The sequence below is a fragment of the Perissodus microlepis genome, chromosome 1, assembly GCF_051167445.1.
Source record: "Perissodus microlepis isolate ML-2025 ecotype Zambia chromosome 1, ASM5116744v1, whole genome shotgun sequence".
In the NCBI taxonomy this organism is placed as follows: Eukaryota; Metazoa; Chordata; class Actinopteri; order Cichliformes; family Cichlidae; genus Perissodus; species Perissodus microlepis.
The window spans coordinates 749344-771483 of NC_140461.1; the positions used below are offsets into that span (position 1 = coordinate 749344).

The following is a 22140-nucleotide window of genomic DNA, read 5'->3' on the forward strand; positions in this document are numbered from 1 at the left end:
TTAACTCAAACGTACAGTTTTTAAATTTAATGTTGCTGAAACAACAAAGTAATAAAAAAATAAATCTATCTGATCGAGGAATCACTCATCTTTGGAAAAGAGAGTTTATTACAGAGAAATGGCTCTTTCCAAAATAAAAGCTATACTATACGCTTCTTCTGGGCTATATTCTCAGCAGCATATTAAACATATCAGGTCCCCATAAGGAGAATCCTGTGCTAACGGCTGTCTAAATGACTCGGGTAAAGTTTGTAGCATGTGTGCAGCATGTGTGCTTGTTGTTTTTGTCTGCTTCCACTTGTCTTTGCACTAGGATGCTGTCGGCGTAAATGTGCAGTCATATTCGTTGTGTTCCCACTAGTGCTGTCAGCGTTAATCTGAAATGACGTTAACGCCTAGTTAACTAGTTCCCACCCATGTAATTGAGCATTGCGTGGCACATCCGACATACTGTTTTACTTTTGTCCATGACGCGCTTACCTTCAGGGTCATACGTCACATGAAGACCAAAATAGTTCCAAACGCCAGATCTGAATGAGGGTGGGGGAGGTTCAGTTTGCCATGTTGCAAGGAGAGCTTAGCTTCTGTCTCGCTAGCTTGCCCTGCGCTCAGTGAATCTGCGTTCGACTACTCTGCCTAGGCTGCACTGCCGAGCGCAGATCCACTGAGCGCTCAACACAGACAGCATCGTCAGAAGAAAAGTTAATAAAATAAATTTAAAATTTTGTATTGTTCGATACATATGCGTACCGAACCGAAAGCACTGTATCGAACGGTTCAATATCGATACGAATATCATTGCACCCCTAGTATTTACCTTTGACAGGTGTTCTTATCTTTACTCCACAGAGGTCAGTCTGACTTCCTAAACACAGTCAGTCTTAAAATGTATGAACGCGGTGCATACTGATCTGTTTTCTGGTCTTACTGACCGCTTGCATCTGCAGAGTCTGACGGTGGTGCTGTTTCTGTTTCTGCACAGCGGTGAAAACAGTTCAGTGTCACAGCACCAGCTCACATTAGGAAGAAGCTTTATTGTAAGGTAAAGACGCCACATCAGCATGTCACTCTGAAACCTTCAAACAGGAAACAGACTGAGACCCGGGTCACATGACCTCGGGCACCTGCAGAGTGGAGGCAGAGGTTCACAGCTGTAGGCCGGTCCTCGTCCATGCTTCAAAGTCAAAGCCAGAATCTTAACGTGAACTCTGGAGGTAACAGGAAGCCTCGCAGCGCCACGCTCAACAACCTGCACGTCTGCAGTAACCCAGACGTGCTGAAACAGAGGCGCAAACATCACTCCAGCTCACTGCAGGCGAGCTCACCCCAACGTTCCTGATAGAAGATTCAGTGTTTCCATTACCTTAGACACAAATCTGTCAGGGCCTCAAAAACAGACCTCTGTTTGTCTTCATCAAGTTGGAGGAAGCACCTATTCAGCACACCAGCACCAGGTGATCATAGACTAATACACCTTCACCTACAAAGCATGAACAGCAGTGGCCACAGTGTTTCCCTCCATTCAGTCATAAAACTCTTCAGATTTAACCTCGGCTCTCCAGCGTGTCCAGCCGTCAGACCTCGGCCGTCTCAGGTTAAACGTTCAGCTCAGGTGATGCTCTACAGAGCTGCCCAGCGGGCCGGATTTGGACCTTCCAGTGTGCCGCCTCGGCTTTGCAGGCCATATAATAATAATAATGGATTGCATTTATATAGCGCTTTTCTGTTTGACGACTCTTATTTACAGGAAGGAGAAGCAAACGTCTGACAGATGTTAGGGTTCACAAATTTCTGATGAATTAAAAAAGACAACAAAAAAAACCTTTAACATTAATGCGTTCTTTGTCTTCTGTTTCTCATACTCAGAGATCCTGATGGAGAACTCGCACCAACAGAGCGAGAGCTCATTTTAAAGATACCATGGAGAAAGGACAGCACCGCACCGAAGCGTACCAGTCCACAGAGCATGTGCAGAAACGGCCGGCTTGTCCCAACAGCTGGTCTGTGGCGCCCTCTGGTGGTGAAAGTGCAGCGCTGCACTGTGAAGCCTCGGCACTAATGTGGCGGAAACAGAGGGAAATTACAGGCTGAGACGACGGTTCATCTGCAGGCCACCATCTGCCCGGTGACCAACCACACACTGCCACAACTGCACAGCGTCATCACACAACACACACACGCGGCAGCGAAAATGCAAAAAATCTGAAGAAAGAGAGGCAGTTAAATGAGAGGGAAAGCTCTCTCTCTCACACACAGATGGCCTAATGTGTTCTTTAATCAGACACACTCACAGCTGGATATGAGAGCTATCAGGAAATTACTTGTTTTCACTGTGTGTGTGCGCACGTGTGTGTGTGTGGCTTTATTGGGAACAGGCGTGGGAGCTTTGATCCCTTTAAAAGTGAGTCGGGCACTGACCCGGGCAGCCTGACCCTGTTTGGGGTCCTGCTGTGAGGCTTTGCTTCGGATCATCTCTGAGATGATGAATATTTGTTAGAACTGTGAGCGGAGCTGATCATCTTGGATCAATAATCTGATCGGTCACATGATGGAGCGCCTGGATCGTTCACCTGGAGCTTCATGGAGCAGGTGAAGTGCGAGTGGACGCAGGACGAACTGCGTTTCTGTGGATTTTTACTCCATCAGCCGGTTCTCTGGTTAGAGGTTTAGTGAACTGGAGTTTTGACTGTCAGAACAGCCGCCCCTCCTCAGCTCCAGAGGTGACACACCTGGATTGGTCTGAGCGGAGTTTCACCTGCTCTCACAGACCCAAGTCTGGGTCAACACAAACCTGAAGGGCAGGCGTGTCGGCTCTAGCAGCCCGAGGACCCGAAGTTTCTTTCTTAAAGGACGCCTTCATGGGTAACTAACCAGCACCATGTTAGCGTCCTGATTTCTTGTAACACGCTCTCAGTGAGGCTCTCAGTGAGGCTCTCGCGGCTTCTTTGGTTTTTGTGGTATGATGTTGATATATGTAATGAAGCCACCTGCAGAGGTCAGCTGCGACCCGGTCCAAACTGTGACATGTGACCTCTGATGCTGTGTTAATGTTAATAAAATAACTTTATTAGAAAATGATTTTGACCCTGAAGCTAGAAGCTGGCCTTGGTATCAAACGTAGGTGAAAAGGAGAGCGTTCTGCTCTCACCTGTCCTGAGCAGACACCTGTCCCACACGGCGCCTCCAAACTTTACCCAGCATGCACTCTGTCACGTATCCTGCAGTGAATTATCAGAACCAGATCAAACATGCTGGTTGCTCTGCTTCAGACGTGAATCGTCACACCGATGCTCAGAGAACAGCTTCAGCGCTCCTGCAGGCGGCGAAGAACTGATCTGGGTTCAGTGTTTTCAGCCCTGAAAAATAACGAAGAAGCTTCCTGAAAGCTGAACGTTTCACTCAGGTGTGGAACATCAGCTGACGGAGGGGTGACACCACAGCGACAAACCCAAAAGAAAGAAGAAGAAAGTGAAACAGGAAGCAGGCGGGTGCTCTGTGACAATCCTTTTTTAGTTGGAATACATTTTATTTTTATTATAAGTACAGTTCAGTAGTTACAAAACGAAGCATCTGCCATGAGGATACAGCAAACAGAAAAGTGTGGAGCTCACAAGACAGGTTTGTACATCATACGTGGGGTGGAATGATCATCGGAGCTGGTTCAGAGATGAATCTTTACACGGCTGGAAAACAGAGAGCAAGGTCGGAGGTCGCTTCCGAAGCTCCTCGAGCATTTCCTCCTCGCGTCTCACTCTCACTAGTTTGATCTCGAATCCTCTGTTTTCAAAGATTACTGCCATCTACATAAATCAAAGAAACAAAAACGGGAGGATATACTGCAGAGAACGATCAGCCGGGCTCAAGCAGCAGCAGGCCTACGCTGAGGGTTGGGGAGGGGTCAGGGGTCAGCATACAAAAGAAGCCACAAACAGTAAACTAAAAAAGAAGTCTTATAGTTGGACTGTACATACCGCTTTAGACTTTTCTCTGGGTTCACAAAAAATGACGTAGAAACATTTCACAATGCCAAGGGACACACAAACACACACCTTCATTTAGTTAGTTAGCTAGTTTGTACTGTATAGGTTGGATTTATAATACTGTCACAGTGCAAAATACTCGGGAGATCGAAACGAATCAAAGAAAGAAGAAAGGACGAGTCCCTCTATGCATAATGATTCTGTATATACGGGGAGGGGGCGGGGCAAATATGTCTGCAGCACAGGAGACGATTGTCATCTTTTTCCTCTTTTTTTCTCATCGGTAAATGGACAAGGCATTATTCATGTACAGTACATATGAAAATCCAAAGAAAATCAACCCTACGGCCTACGGTCGAGCACAGCTACGGAGCTTTGAAGCAGTAACGGGGACGTGTTTCTAAGGCTATACACAATAAGCATTTTTCCAGTTTTTCTTCTTTTTTTCCTCGTAAAGTAAATACATCGAAGCGTCGTCTTCAGTAGTCGGTAACACTGTGCAACAAAGATGGTGGCAGTATTTTACACACGGCCGCAGCTCCACAGGACGCGGCGCTTGAAAACGCCGCCCGCTTCTCAAACTGTTGCCTCTTGCCGTCGCTCTCTCGAGACGGCGGCGGCGGCGACGGCGGCGACAACAGTACGGTACAGAAAAACAGACGGAGGCGGAGGGAGGGGCTGAACCTGTACGCGCGCATCATCCTCGCGCCACCGTCGCCGGGAGGCGTGGCCTGCGGGCAGCCACTCCTCTGCATGGCGGGAATGTGCAGATTTAAAGTTTACACCTTAAAAAAGGACACAGCGTCTCTAAGCTGAGGAATGTTTCAGGGACACTTACAGGAAGTGCTAACAGGTAGTTTCATCCAAAGAAAACAAAGAAGGAGAAGAAGAAGAGAAGACGGGTCGGGGGGGTGGGGAGGGCGCTCAGAGCGCCAGAGACAAACAGGAAGTCCACTGCGTTAGTGTCCGGGAGGCTGTGAGAGTCATTAGGTCCACGTGGCGCCGCTCTGACGGTAGTTTGTGTTTTCTCATCTTAAATAAAGTCTCTGATATAGTGTGTCCTTCGTTAACCTTCATCCTCCTCATCACCGCCTCCATCCTCACCAGCGTCCGCTCGCTCCGGCGCGGCCGTTACTCTTTGTTTACAGCGTGGGCGTCGCCTACATTATGGTTGTTAGGGTGGTTGTTAAGGTCGCTGTTAAGATGGTTGGGGTCGAGGGTCAGCGTGGGGTCATGGGTCATGGGCTGGTCCTCCTCTCCTACCCACAGATGCACTACGGCCAATGAGAGAACAAGAGGCAGGTTAGCACCACGGACCCGCACACACACACACAATGTGGTTTCATATGTTTGTGGGGACATAATGCTTTCCCTGGCCCCCTATCCTAACCATCAGAAATGAATGCCTGACCCCAGCTGTAACCCCAGCTGTAACCCCAGCTGTAACCCCAGCTGTAACCCTGACAATAAAACCACGTTTTGAGTCTCAAAAATGTCTTCAAACTTATGGGGACCAGGACTGTGTCCCCATAAGGGCTGCTGGTCCCCACAAGTATAGTAAACTTCTAATTTGTGGTCCCCACAAAGATACGAATACACGCTCACACACACACACACGCACATGGACAAACATCATGGTGTGTAACTAACAGTGACGTCCGCACGGCGGTCAGCTGGTCGCTGAGGCCACACAGACAAAGATGGACGTGTGGACGTACACACACAGAGTTATAAGAACAAAGAACATGATAATAATTTGTAGTGTTTATATTCTGTTGTTGTCCATTTTATATCAGTCTGGAAGCTGAAGCTGGATGAACTGTAGGAGAAGGGTGGGACTGAGAGGTCCGTCTATGCACTGGATCAGGTGGATGTTACTTTGTGCAGGATTCATTTTCCCTCAATGATTTTAGTGCATTGTTTACACATTCAGAATAAATTTAGAACAATTATTAAAAATGTCCCTGAAAGCGCATCACCACACGGTCTCCATGGAAACATCTGTTCTTTATTAAAAACTCATCTGGAACATTTGTGTTACTGGGTCAAAGGTCATGGTTCAGTCTGACGTGTACCTGAGGATCTGTCCTGGATAAGAACCGTGCAAAGAGCTCCACACATTCATTTTGAGCCTCCATCTATAAAAACAACACGTGGTCTTGATCCTGTGAGCTCTGTGCACGTGAGCAGCTGTCAGGCTGGACGTCACATGATCACTGTCTCACGCACACACAGTATTCATCAGTCAGGATGCTCAGATTGGACAACTGAAAGTTTTCTGGTGTGCGTGTGTGAATGCAGGTCCTTGTACATGATGAATGTGAGCTGGACTGAGCAGCATGTGAGGCAGTTTCAGCTGTTTTATGGGAAACGTGCAAGCGGCGCTCGGCCTATCAGCAGGCAGGACAGTGACACTGTTAGGGTCATTCTGTCCAATAAACAAACACGTGGGTATCAATTTAATCTTTTTTCTTTTCAGTACTGAAGTTCTGAATGATTTTCGCTCCCCCGGCTCTCGTGCACTGTTGATACGTGAACGGCGCAGTTGCTCGGAAAGATTCGGGCTCATTAAGATGTAAAACAGACGCATCACCTTCTTTTCTGCCTTTCTGCTTCCTGTGAGGCTGAAGCATGAGCGAGGTCGGTGGGTCGACCAATCGGCTGTTTGTTTCCTTTTTTGTCATTTTGGGGGTTTGGGACGATGTCTTCGAGATTAGGCGCCAACACGTTTGAGTCCCGACAGCGCAGGCCTTTCACGCCCAGCGCCCAGCTCAATAAGTGCGACGGGAAGTGTGACAGTGGCGAGAAGCGAAGTGAGTAATTGCAATAAAAAAAGTTTTATGTCTCTGTGATACAGTAAGAAATGCATAACTGTAATTAGGTCCCACAGCAGAGGCCACTAAATAATACAAGCCCCCCCCCCTCCCGGTTTTGCACACTTTCATTCCCTCAGCAACTTCTTTGAAAATTATTTTGCAATAAAACACCGCTGAGCACATTTGCATGTCATGTTCTTTTAAAGTGGCGTTATGAATCTGACAAAACCAAATTAAAACACGGCTTTATTTGAGCTGTGCTTTCACAAGTATGGAAATGGATATGAAAATGAAAGGAAGTGCCAGCGTAACAGAGGGAAAATAAAGAGCTAATAACATGATAAAACATCTCTTAGATTCAGCAGCCAGTAATAACTCTCAGACTGTCTGCGCGGCGGGAGGAGAGCCCAGCAAACTCACTTCACGTGCTTCCCCGCTCCGCGTTACAACTGCAACCAAACAGAACCGTCACGCTTACACGTCTGCTCTGCGCCACGGCCGACGGCGCCCGGCTTCGCTTCTGCAGCTCACCTATCTGCACGTCCAACCACGGCAAAGAACGACACGTATGGGACACCTACTGTGGAACTTGGTGCTGCTGCCCTGTGTGGTAACTGTGTGAGCTGTGGTGTGGCAGAGAGACTTAACCGTGTTCAACTACTGTTCATGACTTGTTGGCCTGTAATCTCTCAGACGTGCCTCTCATGAATCATATTAAGTCATTGTGAGCCAGAAAGAAGATTATACATCATGTATAAACGCTCACAGACGTGACACGTGTCTGTTTCTACAGAGACGGCAGCACAAACTCCAACAAGGACACATCACACAGTGTAAGGATGCTGAAAGAGGCCAAAACCACTGGACTGATCTTCATGCAGGTTCTCATTTCTGTCTTTTATATAAATCCTGCTGACTACAGTCTGTTTACCAACATCAGCAAACACACTGTGTAGTACTGCTGTGAAACACTGCCCCCTGGTGGTGACAGCTTTAGTTACACGCTGCTGAAGATGAGTTTACTCACACATCACATATGCAGGAATCAGCATCTGCTCTAACACAGACTTCGCTTTCTTTTCAGCTCAGCTTCAGTTTCAGATGATTTCTGGTCACGTGGACCTCGTGTCATTAAACACATGAAGCGACATCTCCTCAGAACGAACAAAGACTGACACCAAAGGTATTTTCTCCACATTTTATTTGATTTTTCACTGTTTTTAAAACCTCACAAATAATTTCAGCTGCTTGTTTTTTTCTACACTCTTTGAACCGTACTTTTATGTGCCTGCAAAAACACAACACTCATTCTTGTGTGTGCGCTCACGCTGTGAAAGGTTCATTCTGTAAAAAAAACCCACAGCACTGGTGGTGGGGGGGGGGGGGTTTCATGTGTCTACCCAGTTGTGGGCCAAATGGTCTCATTTTTGCTGTGCAGGACAGCAGCGTGATACTGAGCAAACCAATGTCTAAAAATAAAAGTACGGGACTCATTTAATGTTAAAGACAAAGTAACAGAGGTCCTGTTAACACCTGCAGCAGACAAATGTGAGCTTACACTGCTGCTTCTGACTGGCTGCTTAGTGATCACATGATTAGAGGGGCTGTGAGTCGAGCCTTCACCTCCCAGTGGCCCCTCCTGAGCCAGGAAAAGACCCGGATCATGGCTCCTCACTGGTGTCATACCCACCTGCAGCCACACGATGGCGATCTAAGACCAGGAAATGAGATGCTGAAGCGCTCAGATGAGCGAGCAGAGCTCCAGTCGCAGCATGGACATTAAACACACGAGACATTAAATGCGATCCTAACGAGAGGATCCGAGCTCCGACTGTGGGTGCCAGGTCTGCTGTGAGAACAGCCCACACCTCTAAAACGAACCCAAAATAAAGTTTCCTTGTTTTCAAGCTTCAAAAAGTGTTTAGTCTGTCCCCAAGGGCACTTCCTGCCTTTGACTTCCCTGTAAAGAAACTTCCTGTAACGAGCTCCAGATTAGGCTCCATATTTGATTTTCACTGTTCATTAACTAAGCCACCTGGAATGTTATTATTTAAGCACGCTGCTCCTTCTCCCCAAACAACTGCCGCTGTGAGGGGGGAGCGCTTTCCCGGCCAACTTTATAGATTTAGCATAACTTCCCTTCACAGTTTTTAATTTCCCATTCGGGTAGATGGCAGATGCACCTCACAGAAACCTGCCCGGCATTCATTTCTCACATGAATGCGAGTCTTATCTGTTTGTTTCCTTCAGACAGTCTGCCGTCTGTGGGCCAGCGCACCTCGCACACAGCCCTACGCCCGCCCCACAAACATCACACACAATCTATACGTCGGCCCGAGCCACCACAGCGCCCTCTTGTGGCACGCCATGAGGCGGCACCGGCGGGAGAGGACCTGGGAAAGCTCAACATATGGTGTGAGGACACACAGCTCCAGGATCCATCTACTGTTAATACATGTGTCATGCTTAACAGAATGGATAAATGGGGGGGCGATGGCACGGTGCTGCACTGAGCATGTGTCGGGGAGTACACGCCGGCGTGGGTGTGTGCGTGCGCGCGGACGAGTGTGTGTCGTCTCAGAGGGATCACCTGACGTTAACATCAGCCTGCAAAAATACCACACGCATACTTATGCACACGCACGCACACTCTCACAGAGACGCACGCATGTCAGGTTCATATCTGAAATCTGACTGAATGCTTCCCGAGCCCCTGACCTGTAAGCCTGTCACTAAAAACACATTTTCAAAAATGTCTTCAAACTTGTGGGGACCAGACACACACATGCACACGCATGCAGACACAAACACACTCTCACAAAGACACACATGCACTCACACACACGCAGCTGCTTGTCTGTTTGAGCTCAGAGGATTTAAATTTCTCTTTGCTTTAGTGGGAAAAAGTGAAAAAAGGAATAAAGGTCACGCAGCTGCGTCACACTGAAGATGAAACATTTTCATGTCAGACTTTCAGCACAGCCTCACAATTAATGCAATACTTCGTCCGAGCTCTCGTACTCATGTTCACGTCCACGCCGTGAAGGAGGCGGGATCCCATGTAGGACAGGTGTTATTCAACACCCACAGCGCTCAGCCAATCAGAAGAAAGCTGGCTTTCAGGGGGAGGAGCTAAAACGGCTGATTCCAGAGAGAACGTGAGCTCCAGGCCTCCTTGCAGAAGCGGCTCTGGATCGTGTTATTTTGACCCTGAGCGGGCCTGACAGCGACCAGCCCGCCTGTGCCCGAGTGTCACAGAAAGAAGGCTTATTCTGAACTGTGCAAAGTCGCCCTGCGAGAGCTGAGCAGGAACAAATGGGCTTGGCACACTGGGGCGTGTTCGGACAGGTGACCTGCGCGTGTGCATGCGATGCTGCCGGTGGCTCTTTGTTCCCTGTCGCAGGCTTCCGGCCTCAAAGCGGCAAAGAGTGTTATCGTTGGCAGCGGCGCGCCTCATTGTACAGCCCGGCATTTCTAAATATGTAAATATGAGCAGCAGCAGGCTTGTATACACCGAGGAGGAGCGGCGCAGGAAGTGAGCGCAGCCCGCGCCCCCTCTGCCTCCAAAATTGTATTTTTAGATGGTTTTAATGAATACAGGATGTTTATAGTTACCATTCCCTGTGATTCGCACAAAAGACTAGAAAAATCCACACCGCCACCCCTCCTCTTCACCCTTCCCACCTTCCTCCCCCTCCTTCCCCCGATCCCTCAAAGCACTACTAAAGAAGCAGAAGAAGAAGAAGGAGGCGGGTGAGGAGAAGTGGCGGCAGCTTGTTGTGCTGCGCTCAGATCCTTATTAGACAAACAGAGCGTGGCGTTGAGGTGCAACAAAGAGTGACGCTGGCTCGTGCGCGGGCGCAGCGAGAAGGTTCCTCATCGAGCGACTTCAAGGCAATTTCTGTTGTTCCTGCGATTTAAAGCCAGAGCTTGGGGGGGGGGGTGATTAGGTGATGACTCCATGGCAGCTTGTTTTCTTTTTATAAACTCACTCAAACTCTGAGCTGACAGGATGGAGGGATCCAGAGGAAGAGGAGTGAAGATGGAGGAAGGCATGATTGCAGTTGTGTGTGTGTGTTGGGGGGGGGGCACAATGAAGTGAGCGTTAGTGGCCTCTTTCTATCTTTCGCTGTCTGTCTCCAAAACTGTTTCTGAGGCTAAAAGATTGCCGGCGTGATAATACCTCCGCTGAGCAATTTAAGCCCAAACACTCTGATGCTACAATCTGTCTTCTCTGCCTGATAGCGCTTTTCTCTCCTCTTCTCTCCAAATTACTTTCTTTCATATCTAATTATATTTGCTAATGATCTTATAAGAGAATAATGGAATGTGCTTGATCTATTACCTTTTTTTTCCAATACATAAATACAATGCGGGGGAAATGACTGCTGCAGACAGGAGGAAATGTTTTTTTGAATGTTTTTGATGAGAGGGAAAATGAAGCTGGGAGCTGCAGGGTCATTAATGGGCGATGAGCGCAGAGGTCATCTCTCACATTCTCTTTGACATTTCTCTCATCTGACGTGCACGAACCGTCGCAGCCTCGTGCACGCTCTCCATCCGCTCATCTACCGCCAGCCTCGCTCGATCGCGCTTTTAATGGAAACTTAGTTTGGCAGCATGTCGGCGTCACAACTTCGTGGGCTGAGTTTAACCGTGTCGGCGTGGTCGCTATGTTCACAGCACCATCCGTGCTCCCGGCCGATGCCCTGCAGACGCATAGCTGCCAATCACCAACCTCCAGGTAATGATTGTTAATGGTGCGAAAGGCTGCACAAACGTACGTGTTAAACATGTTGCAGCGTCGGCTCTGACGGTCGTTCGACTTTTGTTCGGTTTAGTTTTCAAAAGTCAAGCTTAAGGTTTTATTGGTTGCCGTGGTTACCACTTTCTTTCAGTGTGCAGGTCAGATGTGAGACATAAACAGAATCGACAGAATCAACATAGATGCATCAGTGTCGTCTCTTTGGCAGCGAGGACGTCCTGCAGGACGTACAGGAGCTCACGCTGCTTCCTGATTGGGTGGTGTGGTTTGAATCACATCACAGAGCTGCACACAAATTTCTTCAATCACATAAAACCAAAGCAAAGTGGATACAATAAGTATAAAAACACGCCGGCTGGGGGACCGTAAACTGATGCTCATGTTGCCACCAGTCGTGCACCTGCTGGTGGACAGACGTGAGCGTCCGATCGTTTAGTGCCGTATCAGTGCCGAAGCTCCGAGAGTCACAGGTTACACAGACGGACGTGCTGCCGCGGCCTGAAGACGAGATTTGTGCAAAAACTAAATGAACCTTCTTCTGGTTCTGGCTTCTTCTCCCCGCGTATCTGCGGCTCGGGCTGCGTGGCGACACCTGCTGGTCGGGGCAGTACTGCGGCCTCTGGCTCTCTGGGAAAAATAAATGTGCCCCGCTTTAAACGTCTTTATCTGAGCAGCTGTCGTCTCTCCGTTACCAAACCTCTACCCTGTCCCGTCCACCCCTCGCCCCCTCCTCCATCCTCCCCTGTTATTTTTCCTCCCTGCAGGCCCGAGGACAAGCCGAGCCCTGACAGGCACTCTAAACCCCCGGCATTAATGGAAGGAAATGGCATTCGATCCCTGTTTGATCTCCTAATCATTTCTGCTGAAATGATAATTAGTGCCCTTCCAATCCTCCCATAGAGGAGGAGAGAGGGCCGGTGGAGGCGGCGGGTGGGGAAATACATAAATAGAAAAAAAACTCTTGCTTTTAAGCCCCCGAATAACATCTCTGTCACCACGCGGAGCATGTTAGCATCCAACAAGTGCTGTCCTCCATCACACATCCCTGCTGCCACACACACCGAGACAGGCCTAGAGACTGCAGTCTGTGATTCCTTTCAGCTGACATAATCCTGATTGATTCGTTCAGCAGATAAAAACCCGGTCCACTTCTGCCCTTTTACGGGGGGGGGGGCTGCAACATAATACGCCCTTTTATTCAGCGACAGTGTCACATAATGGTGCAGGAATGTGCAGAAAGGCTGCGGAGCGCCGAGAAAACCTCGAGCTGAGTGTATAAACTGGAAAGAGATCCTTTCACTTGTTTCAGCAACACGGACGGCCGAGCTCATCGCCAAACACCGACACCGAGCTTACCCACGCCGAGGCTGGAGGCCGAGCTGCTGCACGATGCTGCTTTGACTTTGATTAAAGCCCAGCGTTGGGGTTTCCTCTGCCTTCTGATCCACCCACTAACAAACAAACTGCAGGCATATCACAGGACTTTTACTTATGCTAGAAGAAGATGACGACGACAAACGCAAGCTAAGATAAAATGCGATTTACAGTATCGGAAGTCTTCCTGCAGCCAAGACGAGAAACACGAGTAATAAAGTAGAATATCTGAAATGTAAAAGAACTCAGTGAAGAAATTAAACAAAGTGGTGTCATTCAAGAGAATAATATCCTTCCATAACATCACGGTTTAAGCCCCGCCCACACTCACACTGACGTCTCAGCCCTACTTTCCTAACTAAACATAGAAGAAGAAGAAGTGGAGGTCTGAGGGTCGAGCTCTGAGTGATTCTGGTGCTTTAACCTGTTCCTCTCACATCACCTTCAGTAAAATCTGCCTGAGATAGCGGGGTCTGCCACCATCATCATCGTCACCCTCGTCATTGTCACCATTAACACCATTATCACAGCTGACAGCTATGAGTACACCAGAGGATACCTGTAGTCTCTTCACAAATGGAGACAAAGCAGTAAACAAATCAACCAATTAGCCAATCAGAAGCAGCGGCAGACCAGCAACTCTCAGATACAGATATTTGGTAAACTTCCTGTTTCTGCGAAGCATCCACGCCGACACACTGTGCACTTTAATCAGTCTGTTCGTGACGCCTCCTACAGAACAGCCACAGATAGACAGGTGTACGTGGATATATGGCCATATGGGGGACCCAGCCTGATTTTCAGCCCCTGCGTGAAGCGATACTCTGTGCAGCGTCAATGATGCTTCGTGACCTTCAGAGTTAGAATATGACTGAGCGTTTCCACGTCTCTGAGCCGTCTCATCGTGCCGCAAACATCTCGCCTCTCCTCGTTTAGCAGAGCCCCGAACAGCAGACAGCCTCCCCGAGAGTCCACTGTATTAATTGTAGGCGCTAATCTGCAAGCCGTGGCCCTCCCAGAAGTGGACAGTGTTTTCGGCAGCAGCTCAGTGGCGGTGACATATCTGGTTACTAATTCGGTGTGGCATGAAGCCAGATGGGAGATGGGAAGGGAGCAGGAGTCTGCTGATGTGCCAGCGAACCCCAAAGCAAAGAAGGAGAGAGATGACACACTATGGAGGATGTATGTGGATCACCGGCACAAAGCGAAGCAGCAAATGGGACAATAGTATATAGGCCAGTAAGCATATATAGGGCAGCAGTGCTCTGCTGTGGTCTGTAAAAACTGAGATCAATGCAGCCAGAAAATCAGATCTGCCATTAAACACTGGAGGGAACGAAAACAGAAGGTCCACAGGTACGCGTCACAGAGTAACAATCCCAGAATACTCAGATTACTCTGATAGCGTCTAAGTTCTTTGTAATTCATCTGCTTAAATAGAAGTCAGATGGACGGTTGGACGCAACAGGATCTGAGCTTTAGCCTGCCTAATGAGTTAGAGGGGGGCTGTGGGTGAGCCCTCTTTCCGTCCTGTCCTGTTCTTGTTTCTGTTTCTTGCTGTATAAATAAAGTCGTGGCGTTCCCAGCACTCCCATGGCATGCTGGGACCTCTATGGAGCGTCAAGAGGACAGAGAAACCGCAGGTTTTAGTGCCTCCCTGCTCTGAATGCGGCTTTGTTGGTCTTTAAATCACTGCTTTCCTGAGAAAATCAGTATTCTCAGATGTTTGTCTGCATGGAATCACAAGTTTTTTATTTTTATTAGGAAATAACCAGATTAATAGGAGTTAGATTAAGCTAGGATTACAACCATATCCTGGATTACTGAGCTCCCACCTGCTCTTCATTGCACATTTCTTGAGGCCTGTTTTTCCCACAGCTGCAGGTTAATGCAGCGTTCCCGTTTTGTGCTCACAGCTGTACAGAATAAATACAGGAATATGTTTCTTTAATCATAAACTCACATTACAAACTGTTATCATGGATCCAAGTGAGGCGTCGTTCATGCTGCTCCTTCTCCCTTTTTTATTTTTAATATTCAAACATCCAATAATAATCAGACAGACATGTTCATACACGTCTCTACACCTCCATGACCTCCTGATCCGGGTTTTCTTCCAGATTTCTTTGCTCCCGTCTTTGTTTCCATGAAGACAGAGCCGCTTTGCAGCAGTTTAGCATTGCTAATAACCCATGTTTCTGTCTGCGCACACACACACTCAGCTTTTTGATGTAAAGAGATAAAAAAGTGAGAAATTAAAAAGTGGAGCACCTGGCTGATGTTTCGTGGCTCGCCGAGGTCTCTGATGATTCAACAGTTGCTGCTACAAACATCTGCTCGCTGCTCTTAGCAGATCTCAATTAAGGCTCACGCAGCCCGGCACGCCATGCCTTATTTATGAGACGAACAAGGGGAGGAGGCCAGAGGTCTGAGAAATCCCCTCGCTCAGGGAGGAGGGCAGAGGGGAGGGGGAGGACGGAGGTGCTGGCTGCACTTTAAGAAAATAAAAAAGAGGAGCGGTGGCAACAAACGGCCCCGAGCCCTTCCTCATCTCCTCTCAGAGAGCGAGACGATGAAGACGAAGGAGTGTTGATATGATTATGTAAATGTAAACAGGATTTCCTGCCGACTCGGAGCCGCTCCTCTCTCTCTCTGACCCGTTCTCCTTGCAAATCTTCCATTTAAGACGAATTCCCCTGGGGAGGCCGCTCTGCCGTTACTTAACGGGATAATTATGATATACGAAACCTTTCCAAGTTCACCCCCACTCCCACACCGCTCCTCTCCCTCCCCAACCGCTGCCTCCATTCCTCTCCGTCTGTCTCAGGTCTGTCCTCTGTCCGGGACCGCGAGGCCCCGCCCCCGTTTGACAAAGCGACTTCAGACGCTGCTGTTTGTTTTGGTTCAAAGCTGGAAAAACTTATAGTTTTATGATGAAAAGCCGTGCTGTAAGAGCAAAACTGTAAACAACAGAACCTCTATTCTGATTTAACGTGCACACACTCGTGCACACTTTGGCAGATCCATCCAATAACCTCTGACCTCTGCAAGGACACGTTCCACACCAGCTGATTTGATTCAGCGCATTTGTTCCTAAAATGTTTCCCGGACATCAAAAATAATCAGAATCTTTCCCAAGCGTTCCCGCAGGACGACGCTAAAAATGCTTCTGACGTCATTTACGACCCGCCTGAAACTCCCGGAGTCCTGACAAACGCGACCTGCGGCCAAACACGCCGGCGTGCTACAACCACGCAGGAAGCCCACAATTGCAAAATAAAAGACGTGACATCGCGAAATGCTCACGGTGGCTGTGTCAACCACTAACCGTACAGGAAGTGAGGACAAAGAGCCGTCAGTGTGATTCATGCATTCGTCTGAAACAGACTTTGACCTGTCAGACCTCTGAGCTCGTTTGGCTCTCTCTGACTGTTTTAATCGAATCAGCTCGACGTCTGTCGCCCGTCTGCAGGAATCAGACGTGAGGAACATCTTCATACGTGACGCCACAGAGCTGTGAAAGCGCTCAGCAGCAGATCCTCCGACCGACTTGGACCCAAACACCATGACCTCACAGTGGAAGAAGTGAGCAGCGATCACATTATATCCCTGTGTGTGTGTGTGTGTGGGTAAAGCAGCGTATTTACTCTTTGGTCTCTTGCAGGAACAAAGGGAGGCTTTTTGATACGCAGCGTGGTGAGCGCAGAGGAGTGAGCAGAAATCATGCTGCTCCAAACATTTCATAATGCAGACATACAACTTAATTGCGATTGTGCGTGGTTGTTTGGTTCCTTATTTACTCCAACAACTTTGTTACAGAGCCACACGTCAAACTATTTACACGCTGGTGTAAGCACTTACGGCTACGACTCTTTCTGCTTGACAACGACCATAAACACAGGAGTGAGAGATCAAAACTGTTCATCAGAGAGCGTGACAGATGACAGATATGGCAAGAGATTTTCCATGATCTTCTGCACACATGGGGGGAGGGGGGACTTCAAGGGACGGAGGAGGGGAAGGAAAAAAGGAGCTCGGAGAAAAGTCGGTTTCCACACGAGGAGGTGCAGCGGCTCAAGAAATGAGAAAGCCAGAAAGTTCCCACCAACAGTGACGATGGGATCAGCGTGTGCTGCAGACGGGCTCGGCTGCCTTCCCTTCACGGGGGAAGCCGTTAACTAGTCACATGGTAAAATGATTTTTAAGTTTGAGAGTTTCGTCTTTCGTCTTCTTTCATTTAACCACCCTCTTTTTGGCTTACTCGAGTACTGCGGTACACGCAGTACTCGCAGTACTCGCTGGAATGTGAGCTCGTAGTGAAAAAACGATTTCCCAAAAGCTGTTGTTAAAGACGTGACCAGAAACACGACGCCAGCCGCCGACTGACAAAGTAAAACACATTCACACGTCTCCAAAGACTGAGGTCAAAGTTCACGCTTAGTTGATCTCTCTGCTCATAAGAAACATTAAGATCTGCAATAACGATGATTTTGTAATGAAGCGTCGTGCTATCGGAGCTGATCAGGCGCATTTTGAGATAAAGTTTTATAAGTGATCGGCAAGCCCGTCGTCATGGAAACTCATCAATTGTTTAAATGTTTTTCACTTGCTGTTTCAATGTAAGTGCCTATAAATAAAATCATAATTATTATTAACGGTGGTTAATAATGATGTTTACTCAAAGGCGCCAGTTTCTACGGTAACGTCAGTCATGTGGCACGCGTGTGCCGGTCAGACTGCAATCTCGAGGTTCATGGTCATGTGACTCAGGTCGCCGCCACCTGCCCACTGATACGCTCAGAATAACATCCACACAGTATGCCCGTTTAACTTTGAAATAACGTCCAGATAACTGTTTACAAACCAACATCATCGATCAGTATTATTATTGATTATTGTGATTATTTTTTATTAGGTATTTTATTGGTTAGAATTTTAGTAATGAAACAGCAGGTTGGATTTATTTTCTGCATCAAAGAAAAAACAAGTGACTGTGATTTTTAGTGCTGATTATTTTGGGGGGTTCCTGTGAAGGGGCACATCCTGGTTAAAATGATTTCTTTGTCTGACTCAGTAAAGAATAATTAATAAATAGCGTGGCGCCCCGGCCCTCCCCTTCCTGCTGCTGTTGAAATCCATAACATTTCTTTTGTTCCCTCCTTTCTGTAAGCCCGCTCTCTTATTTTCCCAAGGCCGAGAAACTTCAGACATGAGAACCCTGATATAAAACCAGGGAAATTTACCTGGGATTAGCAGCCATTGACAAATAACCTTGGTGATAGATGCACAGTAGATTTGGTTCAAAGCTCTCCCGGCAGCCTCAAAAGAGATTAGTTCACTTCTTATCAGGTCAGAGGCGTCGCCTGGGAAATGTGTTTAAAGTCACATTGATTTATTGAAAGATTCCCCAATAAGAAGATATCTGTAGACTTAAGGAGTGTGTGTGTGTGTGTGTGTGTGTGTGTGTGAGAACAAGTGCCTCAAATAAATTACACTGCCTGTTGGAGCTTTAAGAAAAAGAAAAGCTGCATACAAAGACATTTCAAACTCAAAAAGCACTTGTAGATAACTCGCTGGATTCGGCCTCTGGAGAAAGACGCCGCTGTTCTCGCTCTACCTGCCTCTCTCTCCATTTACCCCACGCTGGCAGCGCTGCTGAAAACAGCGATTGTACCGCGGAGAGACGCCGCTGACAGGGAGGTATAATAAGGCCTCTTTGTTCCCCAGAGAGCGAGGTAGAGACACATATGGACAGAGGGGGGTTTACACCATTACCTTCTTAAGCGTCATTATCAGGCCGAGGAGAAGAGGACTGTGGGAAAGCGGGCGGGGAAGCCGGTGAGTGAAATGGAAGATCTGACGAGTCGCTCACCGGGTCCACCTGCAGGACGAGGGCTTCGATTCTCCGCTGGCTCGCGCTCACAGGAAGCTGTCCCTAAACCTCATCCCGCCGCTGCTCTTCTGCTGTTAATGTTTCTACTCTGTCGCTTCAGCCGAGACAAAAGCCCGCTTCAGGACGCCACGAGGGTCGGCCCGTCTGTGGGCACCGCTTTGGTGAATAGTCCAGTTCTTAAGCAGCTCTGCTCCTCCTGAGCGCTTCGTACAACCGCCTGATCTGCAGCCACCGCGTCTTCCTGCTTTAATAAAGGTTATAGAACACACCATACAGCCTCAGCCAGGAGCTGATCTCCTGACCACTTCCCAGGGCCTCCTCCAGGAGGCTTCTTGTCACATCCGGAGCCCCCTACTCTGCCTCCTCTCGATGTGGAGGAGCTCCTGAGTGACCTCCCGAGCTCCTCGGCCCACCTCTGAGGCTGAGCACAGCTCACGTCTTCTGCTCGGTTCTTCCAACACCTGCAAAGTCCACGTCAGGAGCTCGCAGGCGTGGAGGTGGCACAAGTTGCTGTGGTTAGACCTTCGTCTGCCACCTTTTCCTCACTTGAAGTGATTTAGGTAAAAGTTTGGTGTTGATGCTTCATTAACATTTAAAAGTGTGCAAACCAATTAAACGATGAGCAGCTCTTTTCAAAAATAAACCCCCCAAACTGGACAGATGGAGGGAAAGATGGAAAACAAAAGATTCACACAGAAGAGTAAAACATGCACAGCTGATTGGCTCTGATGTCATCAGTCAGCCAGGTGTAACCCCTCACCCGTCACTCAGCGCCTCACAGCACCCACCTTCCAGCCTGGAGTACCAGCGCCGCCCGACTGGAACGAAGCGGATAATGCGGCTGTCATTGTCGTTGCTCCTGCCTCGCTTCCTTTGTCCACATACCTTCATCCCTCCATCCTCCAGCTTCCTCCATGCCTTCGTCTCTCTCCCACTGCTTGCTTTTAACTCTTGAGGTCATCCGGGACCCCCGGGCAGCCGTCCCAGAATGATGAGCCGGCTAACGTCCCGCGGAGCTGCCTTCTGGACAGAGCGGGCAGCCGAGCCAGGACTGGATCGATGCATGGACTGAACTGAGGATCTGACTACAACTGCAACCTGAAAAAATCACGTGTTCACGGGGCCTTCGGTCACGGCGGAGGCTGCAGACCTCCCCGCCACCTTCATCTGGAGACGAGCAGAAACAGCCAATCACAGCAGGCTTTACTGTGTTTTTGCTGTGTCCCAACACCTCACAGGTAAAACCAGGAAAGGAACGCCAACGAGGACGCCATCAGGAAGCAGCAAAAGGCAAGAAAGTAACTAAGTATATTTGCTCAAACACACTATCCAAGCTCCCTTCTGTGTACTCGAGTATTTCTGTTACAGACTCCCGTACGTGTGGACAGTGTGTGCATATAAATGTAAGGCGGTTATTACACTTTCCTCCATTACTCTCAGAAACGCTGCAGATGTCTTTCAAAAGGAAAACATGAGAGTAATCACATTACTTTTCATTAACCTCCTTTGAGATTTCAGGCATTTCTCCTCTCTGTGAAACTGCCTGGAACCAAAACCAGGAACTTCCTGTCAGCCTTTTAAATAAAGTTGATTCACTCATGTAAAACATCAGTTTAACTGCACAAAGGCACAAACGCAGATTTATTTCACTGTTTAAATGTAATTTAGTGCAACATGTTCACAGAAACACGCCGTGCTGGACGAAGCAGCAGAAAGAGCTCATGGTCATTTTAAACGCCGGCGTGACTGGAAACGGGTCAGAGTGACGGGTGATGACACCTCCAGATGTCACGGATATTTAACCCTCGAGAGTCGGAACCGTGAAATTATTTCAAGAAAATGTTTATTGTTTATTGAACCTTCAGACAAACTAAGAAAGAAATTACACATAAATGTGCAAATATGAGTTTAGTTTGTATCAGTTTTGCAATTTACTTCAAAATGAATTCAGGAACATTAAACAACATGCGTTACGCCTGTCTTTTGTGTAGTCATGGTTACAGCCTCTGTCAGCAGATAAAATGTTATCAGTGAGCTTTCATTAGAACAATAACGCCTTTGAAAGCTGATCTGAAACGTGGCTACAAACAGCCTCTGATTGGTCACCTCCCGCCCCCCTCGTGTCTCACGTTTACATTTATAAAAGTAGTTCATGTACCGTCAGATCATAAAGACATAAGTTATCTTAGTCATGAGCGCGCGGTGTGTTTAAAGCACGTCCGACATTTGATTTGATTTCACTTTCTTAGCTTCTCATCATTTTTTTACGGTTTCGTCTTAATGTGAAAGCTGCCGTGTAAATAAAGTTCGACTGACTGACAGCAGCAAGCACCTGAACAGCACCTGAAGGAGCCTCTCATCCCTCAGGAAAGGAACAAATCCAAATGTAAAAACTCTGAATCTGACAAACACACCAAAGACTGTTTGCTGCCACTTCCAAGTGAAAGACTGAAATTACAAGGCTGAAGAACACAATGCAGAAACTTGGATATGCGAAAAGCACGGCGGTGCGGAGTTACAGAGAAGTTAACATGAGGGCTCGTGTCTCTGTGTCACCGCTCAAGTGGAAAGCTATAATTAGCGATGGAGTCATTGCCTGAGTAGTTCAACTACGCACAAAAACACGCAACAGCAACGCGGTGCTGCTCGTAGACTGGAGGGGTAATAACAAAATGACAAGGAGTCAGTCACACACACACACAGTGCAGATAAACCGGCGATCGATGTCAGAAACAATGCTGCGGCGTGGCGTCCATAAAGCTGTCGGTCCAATACGGACGGGCGAGCCGGAGCCGGAAGAACGGATCGATGTGAGCGTCACGCGTTTCAAACGGAGCAGAAACACACGCTGCTGATCTTCAAACACGCAGACGCCACGCCCACAGTCACCTGCTCTCACACACGCTCTCTCAGGGAGACTGTCTCGGACACGTCGAGTCGGGTCGTCAGGTGGGAGGCGTTTTTTCTTTTGCTGTTTTTGAGAGACGATGGCGAGGCACAAAGAGGGACGCTCCTGCCGTTTAAAGTGAAAGAAACAAACGCACACGTGAGCAGAGCAAACCGACAACACTGAAAGGCCCGATCAAACAAACCAGACCAATGACGAGGTGTGATCTGTGAAAGCTTACGACGGGACGAGCTGCTGCTGCGAGCAGGAACTCTGAAACTCACATTTTAAACTCGAGCGTTTACGGAAGCTCAAAACTCAAAACAAGCTTAAATATACGAGTTTGTATCGTGTTTGCTACGTCTGTCGTTTCTGAGCAGTTTAGTGCTTCAAGATTTATGATGCAGAGAGAGAGAGAGTGTGTG

At 48.1% G+C, this 22140-nt stretch overlaps 1 protein-coding gene across 6 annotated transcripts in view; it reads right to left on the minus strand.

Moving 5' to 3' along the window:
- znf536 (zinc finger protein 536) overlaps positions 1-22140 on the minus strand; it is a 199424-nt gene that overhangs the window by 17006 nt on the left and 160278 nt on the right. The window contains exon 7 of one of the 6 annotated variants that reach the window (XM_084925590.1): positions 3492-5254. The exons of the other annotated variants lie outside the window; for them this stretch is intronic. Within the exon in view, the coding sequence (XP_084781716.1) occupies positions 5112-5254 (143 nt within the window). The 3' untranslated portion in view covers positions 3492-5111. Of the gene's footprint in view, positions 1-3491; positions 5255-22140 lie in introns of those variants that run through there. 6 annotated transcript variants of the gene reach the window in all.